We start from the raw sequence: 19,368 nt of genomic DNA, 5'->3' as shown, positions 1-19,368 counted from the left end.
AAATGCTCGTCCGCTTGGGGAATGATGGAGAGGACACCCCCGAGGACGCCGCAGTGTGAGTGTCGGGACTACGGGATACTTTTCGGACGGGATACCGTAGCGATCTCTCTCTCTTTGTTTCTATCACCTGAGACTTGCATTTCCAAACGTACATCGTCTCTTGAAGAACACAACCTCGTTTGAATTACGGCAAAGGTACATTCTATGCACTTCAGGCCGGACATACAGCGAAAGGAAAGGAAGACAGAATGAAAAAAACAAAGTCAACTTTTATCATTTTCCAAACGAAACAAATGAGGAAAAGGGAAAAACGATTCCTCCTGGATTCATCTGCCTGCAAAGAGAGATGCCGGAGCTCGTCATGGGTAGTAGTAGTTTCATAAAACATCAAAGATGATGATGAGAGAAGAAGGGGATCACCTCCACCCTCCGCTTTCTCTCGTCATCATCATCAGCAGCAGCAGCAGGATCACATCCCTCCACTTGTTCTTCACGCATAGTTGTTCTTTACGTGATTCTGGATCAAGAACCCAATCGTCTGCATCATATGGTCGACATCATATGCATGGAACGCCTCGCCATAGACGCGGACCGCATCCTCCGTGCCGGAAGCTCTCACAAAGCAGCGGCCGGAGCCATACTTCGCGACCTCGGCATCGATCCGTCGCTGGAGACCCACAGGCGTCGCGAGTTTCTGCTCTGCACTGCCGGGCACAGTGGTGAAATCCTCACGGCGGGGGACGACGTGTTTGGCGAGGCGGCTGGGCATGTCGGTGTAGGTGGCGAGCCAGTCGCGGACGGTCCAGGCTTTGTGCGCGAGGATGGCTTCGACGAGCAGGAAGTCGGAGATGGCGTCGCCGACGGTCTGGTTGATGAGGTCGACGATGGCGCGGAGGGTCTCGAGGGCTTCGAGCTGGCCGGTGGATTGGGGTTCTTGCTTCTCGATGGCTTTGAGGGCGGTCGGGGAGAAGAGGATGGTTCCGTGGCCGTTGGCTTCGAAGTAGACGCCGATGTCGTAGCGGAGCGCGGCGTGGTGGAGATGTTTGACGCCTGTGTTGGTGAACTCGGCTTTCAGACGGAGCCGGTCTTTGATGTAGTGTGTGCTGGAACCGTTGGCGTATGCGGTCTGGACCACGCCGAGTTTGATCTTCTCCGCGAGACCACACTTCTCGACCAGTTCTCCCAAGAACGAGGCAGCCAGAGTCGCGATTCGGTCGCCGTCGAGCATGCGGAAGATGTTGCCCGGCTCTGTGAAGAAGTAGATGATGCGATCGGCATCACCATCGAACGCGGCATATCGCGCATAGGCGGCACCACTGAAACCCGCAGGGACCTTCTGCTTGGTCTTGACGTAGTCCGCGCCCGAATCCTTGTTCAGCATCTCCGGCTCTTCAATGCGATCATTCTCGATGTTGACTTCCAGACCGGTCTCGGACACAGGCGGGAGGTATTTGAGCATCTCTTTCAGTTTAGGTGCGCCGACACCGTTCGCGCAGTCCACCGTGACCGGGCTGGTGACCTTGACGTATTGCATGACCACCTTGAAGGCGTTGGCCAGCTTCTTGTAGTAGCCCTCCTCCGACACCTCACCATATGGGATCTTATCGTTTTGGGTGTTTGTGGCGCGGACGAGGTAGTGCAATTGCGGCGTGGTGAGGATGCCATAGTCCTGATATTCCACATCGGTGGCCTTGAGACCAGCCTCCAGGGCATGCACCAACCGCGATCCTGAAGGACGAGTATCCCGAGCGAAGATGACCCGAGCAGGCTTCTCGTGCAAGATGTCAAACTTCTTCACCCCATCGTTGTATGCAGCGAGGGTCTCTTCGGGGGTCTTTCCATTGACAATGTGGGTGGCCCACTGTTCCCAATCCTGCTCCAACATCTCGCCCAAGGGATCTACGAGCTTCACACCGTTGTCCTCGGCGGGGTTGTGCGAGGCGGTGATCATGACTCCGATGGTCTGGCCGCCGAGTTTGCGGGATCGCAGGCCTGCGAGGAGACCCATTCCGTACATGACATGGTCGAGGAGATCCGCCTTCATGCGAAAGCCGGCGGTGCCATAGGTGTACTTGATGTCGGCAGGTGGTGGGTAATTGGGAACGCTTTCGAGGATGGCGGCGTCGGTCTTGGGCGCAGCGCGACCTGCTGCGGGCGGAGCCATGATTGCGGTGAATGAATGAACGTGTTTGTGTGTGTGTGTGTGTGCGTGCGTGTGCGTGTGCGTGTGCGTGTGCGTGTGTGTATGTCTGAATGAGAGTGGATATGAGGCGACGATATTGTGAGTGTTGGCGGTGATGAAAGTGTTTCTCGTCGACAGACTGAGAGAAGTGATCATGAAAGAGAGAGAGTCGAGGAGGAGGAGAAGGAGAGAAGTTGGGACAACAAGTCAAGAGATGTGCAGTGAAGGTATTCCAAGGTCGTCAGTTACTAAACAGCTATGAATAGACAGACCCTGATGTCCTCTCAGAGGAGAAGGCGGCGCAATACAATACAACGCATCTATAATATATATATAATACAATACAACGCAGCTATGGTAGTAGTATACTTAGCTATCTTACGATACAACGTAGCCATACTGGTATATTTACAGTACAACGCAGCTATATCAATCTACCGTCTCTATCTCTATGCTCAATACTATACTCGGTTGGGAGATATGGCAGTAATTGGCCAGATCTGGGAGAGGGAAAGAGGCTCAGAGAGCTAAGGTACCTAGATAGATAGACAGAGAGAGAAAAGACCCTGACGTAACTTGACTTGCGAATGTCGACAGACAACCTTGCAACCTTGGAACCTTTACTGTATAGTACAAATAGCTGTGGAGGTTCGTATCTGGACCCGACATGCACCTGGGCATACAAATTTCCTCTATCTACCTAGGTAGGGAACGTGGGGCTCAGTCCGAGAATATCTTCCGAAACATGAGGGGCGCGAGAGGGTAAATTTAGAGTGCGGGCGGGCGGGCGGCGTCTAAATTAGGGTTGAACCCTTTATCCAATGTTGAAGCCCAGGGTTGCTGTCTCCTGTGAGAGAAGGTCGACGAGGTATACATGTACATATATGCATATATACCTAGGTGTATAGATATATTTGCCCAGGTGTGTCTTCGTTTGTGCCGTAAATTGATTAAGTTTATTATTACCAGATGCCCAAAACTTCATCGACTATGTGAGACGCGGAAAGAGAGTCGACCAAGATGATAATATGATCGCGACACACTCGCGACGTGTTTCGTTCGGGCCCGGAACACAAGTAGCGTTTGGGAAAACACCAGCGCCAGAGGGAAATAGAACCCGTTGATTATCATCAAATTAGGAACCAAACATCAAACATCAAACATCAAACATCAAACATCAGACATCAAAAAATCAGACATTAAACGAGCTTCTCCAATTCCTCCTTGACTCCGGCGATCAATGCCTCTCCTTCGTCGAGCCCCAGCATTTCCTGCGGCGCGAACAGACCAAAGTCCAATCCCCCATCATCTGTGATCGTCATCTCGATATCGATGGCATGCTGTAAAAAAGGTGAAGAAAAGTGGTCAGTAAATGTGTGAAGTGGAGATCTGCCTTGTGTGATCGGGAAAGATCTTGGGAGGATGGGACGTACCTGATATGCCTTTCCGGTATGGAATGTTTCGCGGGTAGTGGTAGCAGTAGCAGTTGCAGCAGCAGCAGAGGTTGTGCTGTCCTGGTGAGACGACTCGACCTTCTCGAGACGACTCCGAGGCATGCGTCTCTCGCCGTCGACTTCCGAGATCTGCGAGCGTGACTCCGCATCGCTGTCCCCATCTCCCTGCGAGGATCGCTCGGGAAGTTTCAAATAATTCAGGAACAGATCGACTTGGATTCCCGTCCATTGTTCAATCTCCCACAACGCCGTGGTGGAATTCTCTACGGTTCCGATCTGCGCGAGGCCGGAGGAGATCTGTCGTGCCACTTCCATGAGGTCGGATTGGACGACATTTCGGATGCAGAGAGGGACCAGGTTGAGGGTGGGGTACGCCAATTGGTCGAGGTCGGGCAGATGGCCGCGGTTGGATAGATAGATGCCCAGCACGAGATCCGTGGCATCGGTGGATCCGCGCCGCTCGCCGGTGGTCAGACGCTGGGCGTGGAGTTTGGCGTAGGTGGCGAAGAGGATCGATTGGATGCTGATGTTGTTCTGACGCGCGAGGGTCTCGAGTTTGCCGCAAGAGGCTGTGAGTCGTGGCTGGAAGATCTCCACTTTGTTCTGTGCACCTTGTTGTTGCGTGGGTTGCTGCGAAATTATGGGCTTCAGGTCGCTGAAGTACGACGTCCAGAATTTCTTGCGTGAAAGTTGAGCCTCTCTCGTTAGGGGAAGGGCGAGGAAGTCCTCGGCTCCAATGCTGGGTAAAGGTGTAGGGAGCTTGTCCAGAAGATTTTGAAGACTCTGGAGCAGGAGTGGCAATGAGACGGCATCGTAGAGCGCATGGTGGATCTTCAAATCCACATCATAACCATCGGAGACGCGCGTGGCATGCAGAGATGCATAACATTGTTGTTGCTGTTGTTCCTGATTCGATGTCATGTCGGTCTTCTCGCCTGCCACCGAGAAGCTCTGTGTTCCCTCCTTGAGGACAACCTGAAGTACAGGGACAGAAGTATTGTCAGACTGGACGAAGATGGTTCGAAGAATGGCCTGTTGCTTGACGAGGCGATTCCAGGCTGTGCGAACTTCTTCCGCCGATCGCTGGGTCTTCACGTGGAACTTGAATGTCGGATAGAAAAGCTGACCGCCGGTCGCGCGCCAGAGATTGAGCATGTAAACCTGCCCAGCTGTTGCAGGTAGAATGGACTCGATGGTGGATTGTGGGACTTGTGCTTTGTTGGAGATATTGGCAACATGAATATTCTTGACAGCTGTTGCAATGACATCCTTCGAGTATATATTCTGTTCAGTCGAAACGCTGCTACTCTGTGCTTGGATCGCTTCCGCCATACGTCGTGGCGTTTTCGCTTTGAGCATCTGACTGACGGAGATCTTGACATCTTGTTTGCGCAGAAGGCTGCTGACTTTGATTGCGGAGATGGAGTCGATTCCGATGCTGTCGAAAGCGGTATCGCGACTCATTGTCGTGTCTAATTTTGCAACCTCGGAGATTACCTTGCAAATCGTGTCCATCGTGGGATTCTCATTGTCCTCCTCACCCGAGACATCTCCTTCGACTTCTTCCTGAGGAGCGCTGGGTTCTGTCTGGTAGAGCTTGAAAGCCGGCATACCGAGGATAGAAACCTCATCCCCAGAGAAGCCAATGACTGATTGCTCAGGGGAACCGACGAGTGACCTCAAGATATTATCGAATTGCTCAAGTAGATGAGCAGTCTCTTGCTCACTCAGGACGATATTCTTGCTGGCAACGCGGACGATCAATTGTTGCTTAACAACCTGCAGCTCGACAGCGAGCGGATACTCGATCTCTGCAGCACCATCGATCGAATCGTAAAGATCCGGCTCAGCTTCGCTCTCTTGGCTTGCAGTCTGCTGGTAAATAAACAGCGCATCGAAAAGTCCAGCTCCAGCCTCAGCAGCTCGTGAATCCACAACGCTCGCGCTTGCCGCTTGGATCGTCCGAAGTGGAGTCCTTTGGAACGGTAGAATGTCATTCGAAATGCCCTGAACATGTCGGAGGATCTCTGAACCTGATCCGTGCAGGAGAATTCGGAGTGGAACAGTGTTCATCGTCGGGAAGATGACACTTTCAGCCTCCTCGCTGTCACGACATCCCAGGACAATGCCGAACACCACATCGAGTGTCTTTGAATGCCCAGCTAGAAGCAGTGCGAACGTTGCCTGGGCCAAGGTCTGCATGGAAACTCCCAATTTCTGGCAAAGATGACGGGCGGAATCGGCCGTCGTCGAGCAAACTCGCTCTTCACGGCACGTTCGAGTGGGCATTACGTCCTTCTTGCGCTCGATTGAACATGGTTTGGCGTCACTCAATAAGGTCTGCCAAAATTGTCTTGCCTCGGGAGCATTTGCTTGAAGACTGGCCTCGATTGTGGAATCGTACGACGGTCGGGAAGCAATCTCACCATAGTAGGCTTTCGCCACATCTTCATGCAGAGCAGATAGACTATGGCCGTCGTACAGGGCATGCGCGAGGGACAAAATGAGGTAACGCTTATCGTCACACTTAATAAGCCTCAGGCATAGCAAAGGACTGCTGTCCAAATTCGACCCCTGGAAATCTGTCTTGATCTGGTCAAGAGTCTGTGGAATCTCCTCCACATTTTTGAGGTCCATGGGCTGTAAGTTGATCTTGACCGGACGGTGCACGACTTGTGCATATACGACGTCTAGTTCCGAGCTGCTGATTTCGATAAAGGAAGTCCGCCAAATGGGACTTGCATTGAGAACAGTCTCCCACGCTTGTCGTAGCTTTTCCATATCGACGGATTCTTGTAGGAGAAGTACATCATGGTTGAAATACTGTTCGAAACCAGATCGAAGCATATCTGCAACCATGCCTTCTTGTGCAGGAGTGGCTGGAAGAATCCTCTCCACATCGTCGCGTTTTAGTAGCGAGGCAAGTTCTGGAAGAGCTTCAAGCTTCGATTGAAGCGTGCTCAACATGCTTTTTTCTTGTACTTGAGTGCCGGTGCTGCTTCTCGTTTGAACAAGCTCCAGCATCTTGGGTAGTGTCTGAGCTTGCAGGATTTTGCTCACCGGTAGTGCTAGACCTGCGCGCTTGAACCGGGACGAGAGCTTGACTGCGTCGATACTATCGAGTCCTAGCGTGTAGATTGTAGTCTCGGGAGTGACACTATCAGGAGCACAGTTGGCCAGGGTTGATATGATCTCTTGCATCTTTCTGGCCTCTGTGGTCCATTGGAAGTCTGAGGCCTGGTTATTATCCGTGACGTCTTCGGAAAGACGGCGACTGTCGACGCGATCCTCTGTGGTGGAAATTGAGAATTTGTCACCCACACGCTGCTTCGAATCACTTCCGATGGCTTTGAGCACTTCCTCGAATTGCGTCACAAATTGCGACAGCGATATTTCTCCCTTGACGTTGCCTGCAGTGGCAGCTGTGATATTAATAGAACCCGCTTCGTCGAACTCCACCTCGAAAGCCATTGGGAATTCGGCATGCACCTGTGAGTCCCTCACCTTGAAGTATTTTGATGACAGTCGCTCAGAAGTATTATCAACACTCTGGCAGACCAACAGAACATCAAATACCGGATCAGCTGGTGTGCGACCGCAAAATTTCTTGATGTCGCGCAACGATGAGTGCTGAAAAGGCAACAGTGCAGTGTTTCTTTCATGACAGCGCTGTAACAGTTGAGTCCAATCCTCGCTCGCGTCAAGATCGACGACAAATGGCACCGTGTTGAACATGGGCCCGAGGACAACATCTGCGTTTTCAAAAGCGACGGACCGACCAGATAGGACATTTCCATAGGTTCGAGTGTGTGGGGAGAATTGGTGAAGAACGACCACAAAGGCAGCTTGGAAGATGGCTTGGTGTGAAACTCCGAGACTTCGTCGTGCCTGTTCCAGCCCAGCATCTCCCGAGATCGCTTTTTGACACACGACATCCCCAGTGCTCGCCGTGGAGCTCGAAGCAAGAGGCAGTGCAGTGAATGTAGCCTTTTTGAGGTAATCAGCCCAGAATGGTTTCGCATCTGATCGTTGAAGTAAGGGTCCGTATGGTAACGCATCGATGAAGTTAGGACCGAGGCTCATAGGTTTCCCCAAGTAAAAGGATGCCAGGTGATCCATCGTGAGTTCCCATGAGATGCCGTCGTAAATGGAGTGATGAGCATGGAAGATTAGAACAAGCTTTGATGGAGTTCGGACCAGTGTAGCCTCAAAAGGTTGGATGAAGTCTTGTCGATCTGCTTGCGACTTCCAGAAAGCCAAATGGTCGCCGTGCCAATTCTCGAAGTCATCATCTTGCTGTAATTCGTGGCGAGTAATTTTGAAGTCGTTCTCCCGTAGAACAACTTGAGCGTATCCCTCATCAGTCTGGACAAAAACTGTCCTCAAGATAGGTGTCGAGCCATGTAGTTCAACAAGCGCCTGTTCCAGTCTCTGTGCATCAACGTCGATCAAGTCATAGGCGAAGTTGTTATAGTACGGCCTCTCAGAGTTCTTGGCGGACTCGGTCAGGAGACCTGCTTGTAAAGGTGTGCACGGAGCGATAGACTCGATATCGGATGAGTTTCTTGATATGGATCGAGCGATGACATTGCGATAGCGCTGCGAGAAGGCAGAGATAGACAGCTTGGCCTGTTGGGTGGCGTTCAGTTCTACTTTGCCATCGGTTGTAGTATTTGCCAAAGCATTGGCCAGTCGTTCGATAGTAGGACTTTTCATGACTGTGGCAACGTTGGCGTTTTCGAATCCGCCACGCTTCAAAGCCGTGGCGAACGAAATGGCCGACACGGAAGTCAAGCCAAGAGAAAACACATTCGATTGCGGCGTCATATCGGAAGCAGTTACGGAGAGGACTCGGCTGAGGACATTTGCCAATTTCCTTTCAGCTGTATTGAGTTCTCGAGTTTCCGTAGGAGTGTTCCTGAGTCCTTGAAGATCACGCGGCGTCAGCTCTGAGAAAAGCGCAACCAGCCGCTTCGAGTCGACTTTGTTATTGACGGTGAGCGGTAATTTTGAAATTGGAAGAATGTGCGTGGGGACCATGTACCCGGGAAGGTGATCACGGCAAGCCTGGTCCGCTACATGTACAAGCTTCGAGGCATGTTCGGAAGTTTGCACACGTAGCTCACGACTCTTCTCAGCCTCATGAACAATGAACGAGACTAGAGTTTCCCGGTTGGCCTCTCCGACCTTGATGACGAGTGATGCAACCTCAGAAATGCCCTCGGTGGACGACTGAATGACAGCATCGATCTCATCAATCTCCAGTCGCTGCCCTCGAAGTTTGGCCTGCGTATCCTTGCGGCCGATGAAAGAAAACGAGCCGTCCGAAAGCATTCGGACAAGATCACCAGTGCGATAGAAGCGTTCGCCATGTCGCTCAAGGTATGGAAACGCCTTGGCCGTGAGATCCGGACGGTTAAGATAGCCCTTGCCCACAAGTTTGCCAAAGACACAGAGCTCGCCGACAGCACCGCGCCAGACTGGCTCATCGGTATCGGGCCGGAAGACATAGGCGCCGACATTATCGAAGGCAGGTCCGATGTTGGTAGGTTTGGCGTCAGTGCCAACAAATGGGTTCATCGTCACACCGATAGTCGCCTCAGTGGGGCCATATCCGTTGCAGACAGTGACTTTAGGACCCCACGCATCGATAATTTCCTGCTTGAGGGCTTCACCGCCAGTGATGAAGACGCCACCGCATAGACAGGGGACATCTTCCGGCGTAAGGATACGCGCCAAAGACGGAGTGAGATCGATGTGAGTGATTTCCACCGTTCGGATGAACTCGGCGAGGTCTTCAAGCACAAGATCCCGGGGCGCACCGACCAATGTGATGCCGACGCTCCAGCTCCAGAACTGCTCTAGCACAGAGACATCAAACCAGTAGCTGGCGAATTGAAGCCATCGTGAGGAGTCCGTCCATCGGCCCGCGAAAAGCCTTTGGAAAGACATCATGGCCTGAACGGCGTTCTCGTGAGTCAACTCGCAGCCCTTCGGTGTACCCGTTGTACCACTAGTATACAGGCAGTAGCTAGTAGCGCTTGGATCGATACCAGCGGGCTCGCTCAACAGCGGAGACTCGTGAATGATTGTACTTTCAATGCACTCCACAACTCTCGTGGTGGAAGGCGCTTCGGGCATGGTCGCACCCGAATCCACAAAGAGAACCTTCGCATTCGAATCCTCCAGAATGAAAGTCTTGCGAGCAATGGGAAGATCGGGGTCCATAGCAAGGAATGCGCAACCAGCCTTGAGGATTCCCAGAAATGCAAAAGTCGCCTCAGGGGACTTGCTCATGCACACTGCGATCATATTTCCCGAGCCAATTCCCCAATTGCGAATCATGTTTGCAATCTGATTACCGCGCTCGTCAAGTTCGCGATAAGTCCAGACTTTTCGCGTGCCTGGATCTTCGAGGGAGTACACAAATTCCAGAGCGGGCTTTTCTGGATGCTGTCTGGCGGCATACTCGACAAACTCGTGGAGTAATTTGACGGGGGTTTCAATCGATCTTTCCTTGGGCGGTAGTGCTGCGAGTAGCGGACTGAATGACTCCACGGGAATATCCTTCTCCGCTAAAGCCTCGGCCAAGATATGATCGAGCTGGCGAAGCATGAGCGAAGCATGAGCCTGCGGCAATACTCGAGTATCAAACGTGAGACGGAAATGAACCTGTCCATTGGAAGTGACTTCCAATTCCAACGAGACCGTATAATCGACCGCGGCAGTCTCATACAATATCGGCCAGTCCAGCTGGTGAGAGGAAGAGGAGGCCTCTGCGCTCTTCTGATAGACAAACACTGTATCGAACAATGCCCGACCGGAGTGTCCAGCATGTCGCTGGATCTCCGCCAAAGGGGTAAATCGATATCGTTGGATCTCGGAATTGTAAGCTACCATGTCACGGATTGTGGCGAGAAGTCCTTGATTCGTGTTACAGGCGACGGGGATGGTGGTGATGGTCGGGAATGCGACTGGCTTAGAGTCGTCGTTGTTGCCGGAGAGGACTGTGCCGAACGTGACGGAAGGCTCGCCGATGTAAGTCGCTAGTAGTGAGCCCCACAGGCCTTGACCTAGAGCCTGTAATGTTGCTCCTTCTTTGCGGCAAAAGGCGAGGATTGAATCGTAGGAGGCCGATGAAATGATTTGCTCGACTTCAGTTTTGCCGTCAGTCACGGCCGTGGGGGTCAGGCTTGGGAATTTTGCGATCGCAGCCTTCTCCATCTTCTGCTTCCAGAAAGCCCCTTCATCCTTTTGCGCTCTGGTTGCCCCGTCGAGGATATAAGCCAGGACGGTATCAATGGTCGTCGCCGGACTGCCATCCTCTCCTGCAATCGCCGCTGCGAAGTCAGACAAAATAAATTGAAGCGAATTAGCATCGTATAGTGCATGGTGGATCGAGAGGCACATTTTCGACTGCTGGCCGGCCCCTTTGATAAGCTTGACCCGCCAAGCAGGAAGATCGAAATTTTGGACAATGTCGGTGCTCGTATGGCTGGTGAGGTCTTCTAGAGAACGATCCTCTTCCTCGACGGTGAAAACGTTTTTGGAAGCCGCTTCGTCCAGAATGACCATTGCAAAAGGACTAAGCGGGTCTTCAACCTGTTGGAATGCCATACGGAGCACTTGATGCTTGCGCTGTACACGGTCCCATGCGAGTCGAACTTCGTCAAGATTGTGGTCTTCGGGTAAAGTGTAGACCACGTGGTTGATGTAGAGCTTGCCATTAGATTGAATAGATTGCGAAAGCATGCCACTCTGCGCGGCGGTGCAAGGTCGAATCGCTTCGACATTGACACTGTCAAAGTTACCGTTGCTGAGAATGTGCTCTTTGTGCTTATTCTCGAAAGCGACAAGATCGATCGAGGCTTGCGGCTCATTCTGATCTTTTTTCGAAGCTGAAGAAACAAATTCAGCCAAAGCAATCGGCGTCATCAGGCGCATGACATCCGCGGTATCGACCATCAATTTCTGCTTGCGCATCTTGGAGGCGACTTGCACCGCGTTCAAACTGTCAAGACCGAGTCGATACAGCGATGTAGATTTCGAAATTTTTGATCTGTCGACCTGTGCCAGTTCGGCGAAGATCGCACGGATGATCTCTTCCTCGGCAGTCCATGGCTCTGCGTCGCTCGAGGTTTTGCTCTGGTTACCAGGATTGGAGGTCTTGACAGGTACCAATTTGCCAGCGATGTTTGCACGATCGTAGTCGAGGAAGTGCTCCGGGTGACTCGAGGGATACCTGAGAGATGACGAGAGCGCTGCATCGAACGCGGCTCCGATCTCATTTGCTAGCGCTGTAGAAACTCTAGAGTCAAGGAAGTAGAGTTTGAGATCGAAGCGGTCATTGTGAGGAACAATTTCAACGACAAGTGGAAGACCCATGGAGCCAACATCGTCCTGCACAGTCCATATAGAGCCATCCAATGACGTTGAAGGCGGCTGCAGCAAGAGCAGCGTATCGAAAAGATGCAATTCTGGGCTTTGAGAGAACTTCTGGATGCGCCTCAACGCAGTCAGCTGGAAGGAGGATGCCTCGACGTTGGCACGGTGAAGATGCCGGGTGAGATCGATGTTGCTGCGCACAGTCTCGAGGTTCACTCTTGAGGGAATCGTGTTGAAGCAAGGCGCGATCAGATTCTCGACGTCTGCAACAGCGACGGTGCGACCGCTGACGACATTTCCCATGCAGACATCCGAGATTTCCTGCAAGGAGGCAAGGGTCTTGATCCATGCGGCTTGGACGACACCCAGGACGGTCACGGAGTGACGTTCACAGAACGTGTTGACATCAGCAGGCGTGGCTTTGAGGGTAGATAAAATGCAGTCCTCTTTCTTTCCAGCCGAGCCTTCAATCGCAGGAATGGAGTGAGGTGTGAAGTCCGCAAATTTGTTGCGCCAGAAATCCATGGAGCCCGCCTGGTTGTGTTTGATGACCTCTTGGAGGAACGGCGCAAACGAAGCAGGACCGGATAATGTCGTCCCGTCGTTATAAAAGTTCTGAACTTCCTTGTACAGATTCTCCATCGAGATACCGTCATAGATGGCATGGTGCATGAGCAGATACAAATCAACCTCACCAGGCTCTCTCCTGTCGACGACAATCTTGAAAGGTTCAGCGTGGCTGATGGTCACATCCCTGCTGCTCTTGACGCTCGTGCCGTCGACGAGAACGACAGGCGTAGCGATGCGGTCCTGCACGATCTGAGCATACGGATATTCCGAAGACTGCGTCTCCACGAAACTCGTGCGGAGAATTGCATGCCGTTGGGTAACTTCCTCCCAAGCCTTGATCAAGCGATCCAAATCTCCAGAAATCTTCAATCGCACAGAGTTGGAGTAGGATCCATTTTCTTGTGTCACGCTCGCCGACAGCATGGCTTCCTGTAGCGGCGTGCAAGGCCAAATAGCCTCGACTTTCGACTTTCTGGCAGAAAATTCAACCGCGATTCGGTCCTTGAATTCCGCGTTGTAGAGCTCTGAGAGATCGACATCGGGTTGAGCATTCGTAGAGCTAGGTTCATCCTTCTTGAGCAGGAACTGTGCAAGACGAGCGGCGCTGGGATTTTTCATGATAGTCGAGACACCGAGACGTGCTTGAGACTTCTGCTCGAGGGATCGCGCCAGACTAATGGCATTGAGTGAGTTCAGACCGAGGCCGAAGAAAGACGAGTGTCTGCTGATATTCGCTACCGGAATCTGGAGAAGATCCGCGAGTGCGGATGCGATGATTTGCTCGGTTGAGTTCAAAGGCTCTTGGTCATCTGCGGCCTCGGAATGATGGGAGAAAAGTTCCTTCGTGGAGCTATCTAGGTCGTTGTAGATGCTCTTGAGAAGGCGTTTGTCAAGTTTGCCTTGGGTTGTGAGAGGGAGACGGGTGATGGGGAGAAGAACGCTGGGAATCATGTATGCGGGTAGGGTCTCTTCGATACGGGTGAATAGTGCTGAGATACGCTTTGGATCTTGATCCACGATAGGTGCGATTCCTGAATCGTTCCTTGCTACTTGCTCGCGTGGTACCCAGAACGTCGCAAGTAGCTGCTCGGCGCTCTTTTCTCCGATCATGAGCGTTGCGCAATCTGCCACAGCCTCATCCTTGATTACCACGGCGCTGATCTCGCCGAGCTCGACGCGGTTTCCGCGAATCTTGACTTGATCGTCCAAACGGCCGGAGATGAGCAGAGTGCCGTCATGAAGAATTCGACCCATGTCTCCACTACGATAGACACGGCCGTACGTAGGATGATCGATGATCTTTTGTGCATTCAGCTTGTCCATGCCGATGTACCCGCGGAAGACCTGTTCGCCACCAAAGGCGTACTCTCCGTAGCAGCCCGAAGGGAGGATGCGCAAAGGGTCTTCTTCGGGAGCGAGGACAAAGGCGGAGGTGTTCCGAAATGGCGGACCGATGTTTCCCAGGACATCGTCGGGAGTGACGCGCATGTTGATGGTGCAGATATTGGTAGTTTCCGAGGGACCGTAGCCCTGGTTGAGGCCTTTCCCGGCCCACAGTTTGTGAACTCTTTCCGTGACAGCTTCTCCGGCGGTGACGAGGAACTTCACATCGGGCACGTTGGCTGGGTCGACGAGGGCCGCGACGGTCGGGGTCAGGGAGAGATGAGTGGCGCCAAAAGCGCGAATGCTGTGTTCGAAGTCACGGAAAATGACATCCTTGACTGCGGAGCAGAGACAGAGGCCGCTGTAAAAGGCGTAAAAGATTTCAAAAACGCTGACATCGAAGGCCTGTGAGCAGGACTGTAGTAGTCGATCGCCTGGCTTGGTTTGATACAGCTCTGCCAGGACCGCCAAGTTCCCGTGAAGGTTCTCGACAGTCACGGCAACACCCTTAGGCGTGCCGGTACTCCCACTAGTATAGACTGCATATGCGATCCTCTGGCGGTCCTGGGGAACATCTGGTGCAGTGCCGTTCTGAATGCCTTGTTCTAGCGTAGTCTTGTCCACGACCTTGATGCTCGTAACAGATTTGAAGTCAGGGATCAAACCGCCATCAACCACACATAGTGCAGGTTTTGCTTGCTGGAGCACATTCTCGACTCGTGAAAGCGGCGTCTCGGGCACAAGGGGAAGATAACCCGCTCCAGCCTTGAGCGAAGCTAAGAACATAACATACATCTCGATCGACTTTTCCATGCAGACACAAACGAGATCATTCGGCCGAAGACCGGCGACGATCATGGCGTTTGCAGCTTTGTTGGCGGCCTCGTCGAGTTCGGCGAAGGTGATAGATTTGAACACAGCCTTGCCAGGCTCGAGAGATTGCGCAAAGGAAATGGCCGTGGCGGAAGGGACGGAAGAAGCCTGTTTCTCAATCATGTGTACGAGGGATGCCTCATCAGCGACATTTTCAAAGTCGGGATTAGCAATAGAGAGCAGTTCAGCTGGAAGCGTGCTGGTGATGGTCGAGATACTGTCATCAGTGTGTTTGAGGAGACTTGCAACAAGGTCATTGATCTGCGCGAGAAGGATGTCGACTTGTTCTCGCGAGATGAGACTTGCTTGATAAGTCGCACGAGCCTTGAGTGTGTCGCCCAAAGGCTCGAATTCCAAAACGAGGTTGAATTCTAATTGATCTGCCGAGTCGACAATTTTGACTTTCTGAGCCGACTCCGATTCAAAGCTGTTCTCCTGCCACACGAATAAAGTGTCAAAGAGGCTGCTACCCGGACTGACACCCGCCGCGCGCTTGATGGCCGTGGGTGGCGTGAGAACGAATTCCTGGATGGCGCGATTCTGATCGGTGATCGTCCGGAGAAGATCACCACAGGTGCGCACACTTGCGACATCTACGCGCAGCGGCAAAGTTGCAAGACAAGGGCCGAATACGCGCTCGATGTCTGGAACAGCGATGGTGCGGCCAGAGAAGACGGAGCCGAAGGTTATGTCGGCAACGCCGGTGTATTGGCTGAGCAGTATGGCGAGTGCAGCTTGGAAGATTGCGGGACTGCTACAGCCGAGAGCGCGGGCTTGAGATTTGAGGGCAGATGAAGGAGTACTTAGGTCAATCCACGACGACCTTTGGAGTTCAGAGGGTACTTTCTGGGCTCGTAGGAGTGGGAGCGTTGTTGGAGCGACATTTCTGAGTTGATTTTGCCAGAACTCGGATGCGACTGATGTTGAGTCATCATCTGTAATCGACTGGTGATATGCTGCTACGGAAGCAAACGAGCTCTTTTCGTGGAGCTCTTCTCCTTCTAATAATCGTTGAAGATCGCTTCGGAGGATGTCAACCGACCACTGATCGTAAGTAGCATGGTGTAACTTGAGGAGCAACTTGATGCCATCTGTTCCATGGGAGATTTGAAACTCGCAAGGTCGCAGTAGCTTCTCCTCGGAGTCTATCCGGAAGTCATGGCTGAATAGCTTGCCGGAGACTACCTGGGCATCGGAGAGATCTGCCCAAACTACTACGGCATACCCCCATGAGCAATCAGCAGAGGTGATGAAACCAGAGCGGAGCATTTCATGATGTTGTGCAAGCTTGCGAATCGCCCCGGTAACTTTTCCGACGTCTTGCGAGCCGCTCAACGAGAATTCTATCCAATTGCAATATGCTGAAGTGTTCTTCGACGTCTCGTTGAGCATCGCCGCTTGCACAGCGGTACAAGCATAGGCGCCACTGATGGAGTCCGAGGAGTTTCGGAGGAGTGGTGAATTGGAGATGCTGTCTAGAAGTCGTTTATCATCAGCATCCGGAACGTCTTTTGAGCTCACCGTCGTTTTTGTAGCCTGAGAAATGAGTGTTTGTAAGTCCTTGGGTGTTCTCGCTGCGAGAATGCGGCTCGCGTCAAGTCTTGGAAAACCCTCCTTGGACAAGTATGACGCCAATCTGATCGCGGAAATGGAGTCAAGACCGACCGTGGCGAGACCTGTGTTGGAATTGATCGCCGCGGTACCGAGGACATTCCGAATGACTTCCAGGATCCTCTTGGTCTCAGGATCTTGAGATTCAGCGTCATCGCCCTGCCCTTCTGAGTCGCGCTTTGCAAAATTCTCCCGCAGAAGTTTCCGATCGAGTTTGCCCGATGCCAGATACGGCAGAGCCTCCATGACCACGATATCACCAGGCACCATATACGTTGGAAGCCACTTCCGACATGTCGCGACCACGTCTTCTGCGCTCGCAGCACCTGCATCTAGGGCGCAAAATGCCACCAGGATTCCACCGATGACATCTGCCACGACGTCTGAGCAGCCAGGGGTCTTTGATGCCGCGTGTTCGATCTCGCCGAGCTCAATGCGCTGGCCGCGCAGCTTCACTTGGCCGGCAGAGATGCGGCCGAGACATTCGAAGCGACCGTCTGGCAGCATTTTCGCGCGGTCGCCGGTACGATATAACCGGCCGTGCTCAGGGTGCGTGATGAAGGCTTTGCGCGTCTGCTCTTCACGGTTGAGATATCCATCTGCGAGCTGATAGCCGCCAACGGCGAGTTCTCCTTCTTCCTCGAGGGGGAGGATTTCGGGATCGGCGTCTTTGGCTTCGTCTCCTGTTTCGGGACGCACGATGAATGCAGATACGGTATCTAGAGGAATTCCAATGCTCCCGCAGGACATGGACTTTTCGAAATTGGGCTGGAGAGTACAATGGATGGTGGCTTCTGTGGGTCCATACATTCCCTGAAGGATCGAGGGAGTTTCGGCGTCTCCGCCAAACTCCTCAACAACGCCAGGCTTGAGCATTTCGCCGATTGTCAAGAGAACCTTGAGCAAGGGCACATTGCTTCGCTTTCGCAGGAGACTGCCTGCCACCGAAGGTGTCAGTTCTGCCGCATCTACGCGAAGACGGTTCATCGTGCTGGGTAGATCATTGAGGAGCTCCCTCCGATCGCAACAGACGAGAGTCTGGCCGCGGAAGAGAGGGAAGAAGATTTCAAATACGGAGACGTCGAAAGTTGGACTGGCGAATTGGAGAAATCGCGAGAAGTCGGGAATGTATTTATCATGCGCAAGCAGTGCCTGGGTCGCTGCGCCATGGGACAGCAGCACACCCTTGGGTTGACCGGTACTGCCGCTTGTATACATGACATACGCGGCATTCTGACTTGAGAGAGGTAGGGATAGCGTAGATGCCTGGCTTTTGGTGAGATCTTCTCGATCGACTGCGATAACAGCGATGTTCTCTAGTCTGGGCAACGATGCGGCAACATTGGAATGCGTGAGGAGTACGCGAGCTCCGATATCATTCAGAATAAAGCGTAGACGCTCTTCTGGCACGTCGAGAACGATGGGACAAAACGCTCCTCCGGCCTTGAGGATCGCGAGCTGTGAAATATAGAGATCCGGGCATTGCGGGATCAGGAGCGGGACGATCAATCTTTCGGGACTTGGTGAGGATGATGACGATGGTGGACATTGCGAGATGATCCGCTGCGCCAGAACATCGGCTTGTCGATGTAATTGCTCGTAAGTCAATTGACGAGACGAAGAAGGATCTGTTGCAATGTAGTCGATCGCGATGTGGTTTCCTTGTTGCCCTGTCGGTGGGACGAGGTCGTGTAGCAATTCCGGGCCCGCGAGCTTGCGCGGTTGAGGGTTCGAGATGGAAAGTTTTCCAGCCATGATGAACACGTATATTCTCGTCTTGATATTATGGTATGAGATTCAGGATAAAGTTTCTAGATATCCTATCAAGGACAATGTATGTGAGGAGTAAATTGTACAGACAATAACGAGAGCAATGCCGACAATGAGACAGCGACGAGAAGGATGTCACGACGCTTTCATGTTTAGTAGAGGCGGTAGGCCAAGGGGAGATGATATGGTATTATTATTATGGAGTCGTGATCCTCGATCCACCATCACAGCGACATTAACGGCGCACACATGAGACGGCCAGCCATAAACATTAATAGCCGCACATACCATGTACGCGCGCACCGAGAACGAGCCATACACACGGACGGGCACGACAATGACAACAAAGACTACACAGACACAAGCCATCATTCACCACCGTATCAGATCCGCGCTCGAAGGGTGGGTGCGAGTGGCAGGATTTTCTGACGTGGGCGCGAGCATGGGCGACGATGCGTCCACATCTGGGTGACATCCATGGATGCTGGACATATGTACCGATCACCCGATCCGAACAGGCCCAAAGCCCGGTCTGCGGCAACGGTGATGGTTGCAGTCGTGACTCCTGGGTAGGTAGTTGAGCGTAGAGTCAGGATAGTGTCCGTGATGATCAGTAGTGGCGATGTCCTGGTAGTGGGCAGTAGTGATGGCCGGCGGGACGAGGAACTTTGTTAGAGCATTTTCCTGACATTCGCCAATGTCGACATCATCGACCATGGACCGTTTCTACGGGACATTGCACACGCATTTACAGCTGGAGTACTCTATACGCTCCATACTTTATTTTTGTTCTGATTTTAACCTGTACGTGTCCGTCGAGCCGAATGTTGACCGACGCCTTACGTCTCGGCTGCGTGGGGTACTACAGTATTGTACTCTCCCATCCCTAGCAGGAAGAGCTGCAGTAGGAGATGGGCCCGAACGAGATCGATGACAAGCAAAATTCGCGATCCAATTTCTAAAGCCCGAGGACAATCCACCCTACACCGAGGCAGAGACACATGCATTTAGGGCGTTCGGCTGCGACTCGTTCAGTCAGCACTGGACGGGCGCCCAGACATGGAAGCGAATCGTCCCACGAGGGACGCAGACCCAATGACAATGAGAAGCAGATGCCAGTGGTAACAACAGAAGCCATCA

The 19,368-nt window shown here is 52.6% G+C and overlaps 2 protein-coding genes across 2 annotated transcripts; both read right to left on the bottom strand.

The window, feature by feature from the left end:
* Positions 1 to 99: 99 nt before the first annotated feature.
* On the bottom strand, positions 100 to 2,450 carry K489DRAFT_382321 (Phosphoacetylglucosamine mutase). The gene has a single exon (XM_033605344.1). The coding sequence runs from the start codon at positions 2,162 to 2,164 to the stop codon at positions 491 to 493; it is 1,674 nt and encodes a 557-aa protein (XP_033458312.1). The 5' UTR covers positions 2,165 to 2,450; the 3' UTR covers positions 100 to 490.
* Positions 2,451 to 3,194: 744 nt separating this feature from the next.
* K489DRAFT_403036 (putative Non-ribosomal peptide synthetase) lies at positions 3,195 to 18,435 on the bottom strand. The gene is made up of 2 exons (XM_033607071.1): positions 3,616 to 18,435; positions 3,195 to 3,522 (listed from the first exon to the last, which is right to left on the bottom strand). The coding sequence occupies exons 1-2, from the start codon at positions 18,211 to 18,213 to the stop codon at positions 3,382 to 3,384; spliced, it is 14,739 nt and encodes a 4,912-aa protein (XP_033458311.1). The 5' UTR covers positions 18,214 to 18,435; the 3' UTR covers positions 3,195 to 3,381.
* Between the last annotated feature and the right edge of the window lie 933 nt (positions 18,436 to 19,368).

Source organism: Dissoconium aciculare (genome assembly GCF_010015565.1).
Source record: "Dissoconium aciculare CBS 342.82 unplaced genomic scaffold K489scaffold_9, whole genome shotgun sequence".
NCBI lineage: Eukaryota > Fungi > Ascomycota > Dothideomycetes > Mycosphaerellales > Dissoconiaceae > Dissoconium > Dissoconium aciculare.
The sequence above is the reverse complement of the archived record's forward strand: the minus strand, read 5'-3'. Positions and strand labels throughout refer to the sequence as shown.

Coding starts and splice junctions, on each gene's coding strand:
- K489DRAFT_382321 (XM_033605344.1), bottom strand. CDS start 2,164: ATGGCTCCGCCCGCAGCAGGTCGCGCTGCGCCCAAGACCGACGCCGCC.
- K489DRAFT_403036 (XM_033607071.1), bottom strand. CDS start 18,213: ATGGCTGGAAAACTTTCCATCTCGAACCCTCAACCGCGCAAGCTCGCG. Junction 3,523..3,615: donor ATACCGGAAAGGCATATCAG/GTACGTCCCATC, acceptor CCTTTTTTACAG/CATGCCATCGATATCGAGAT.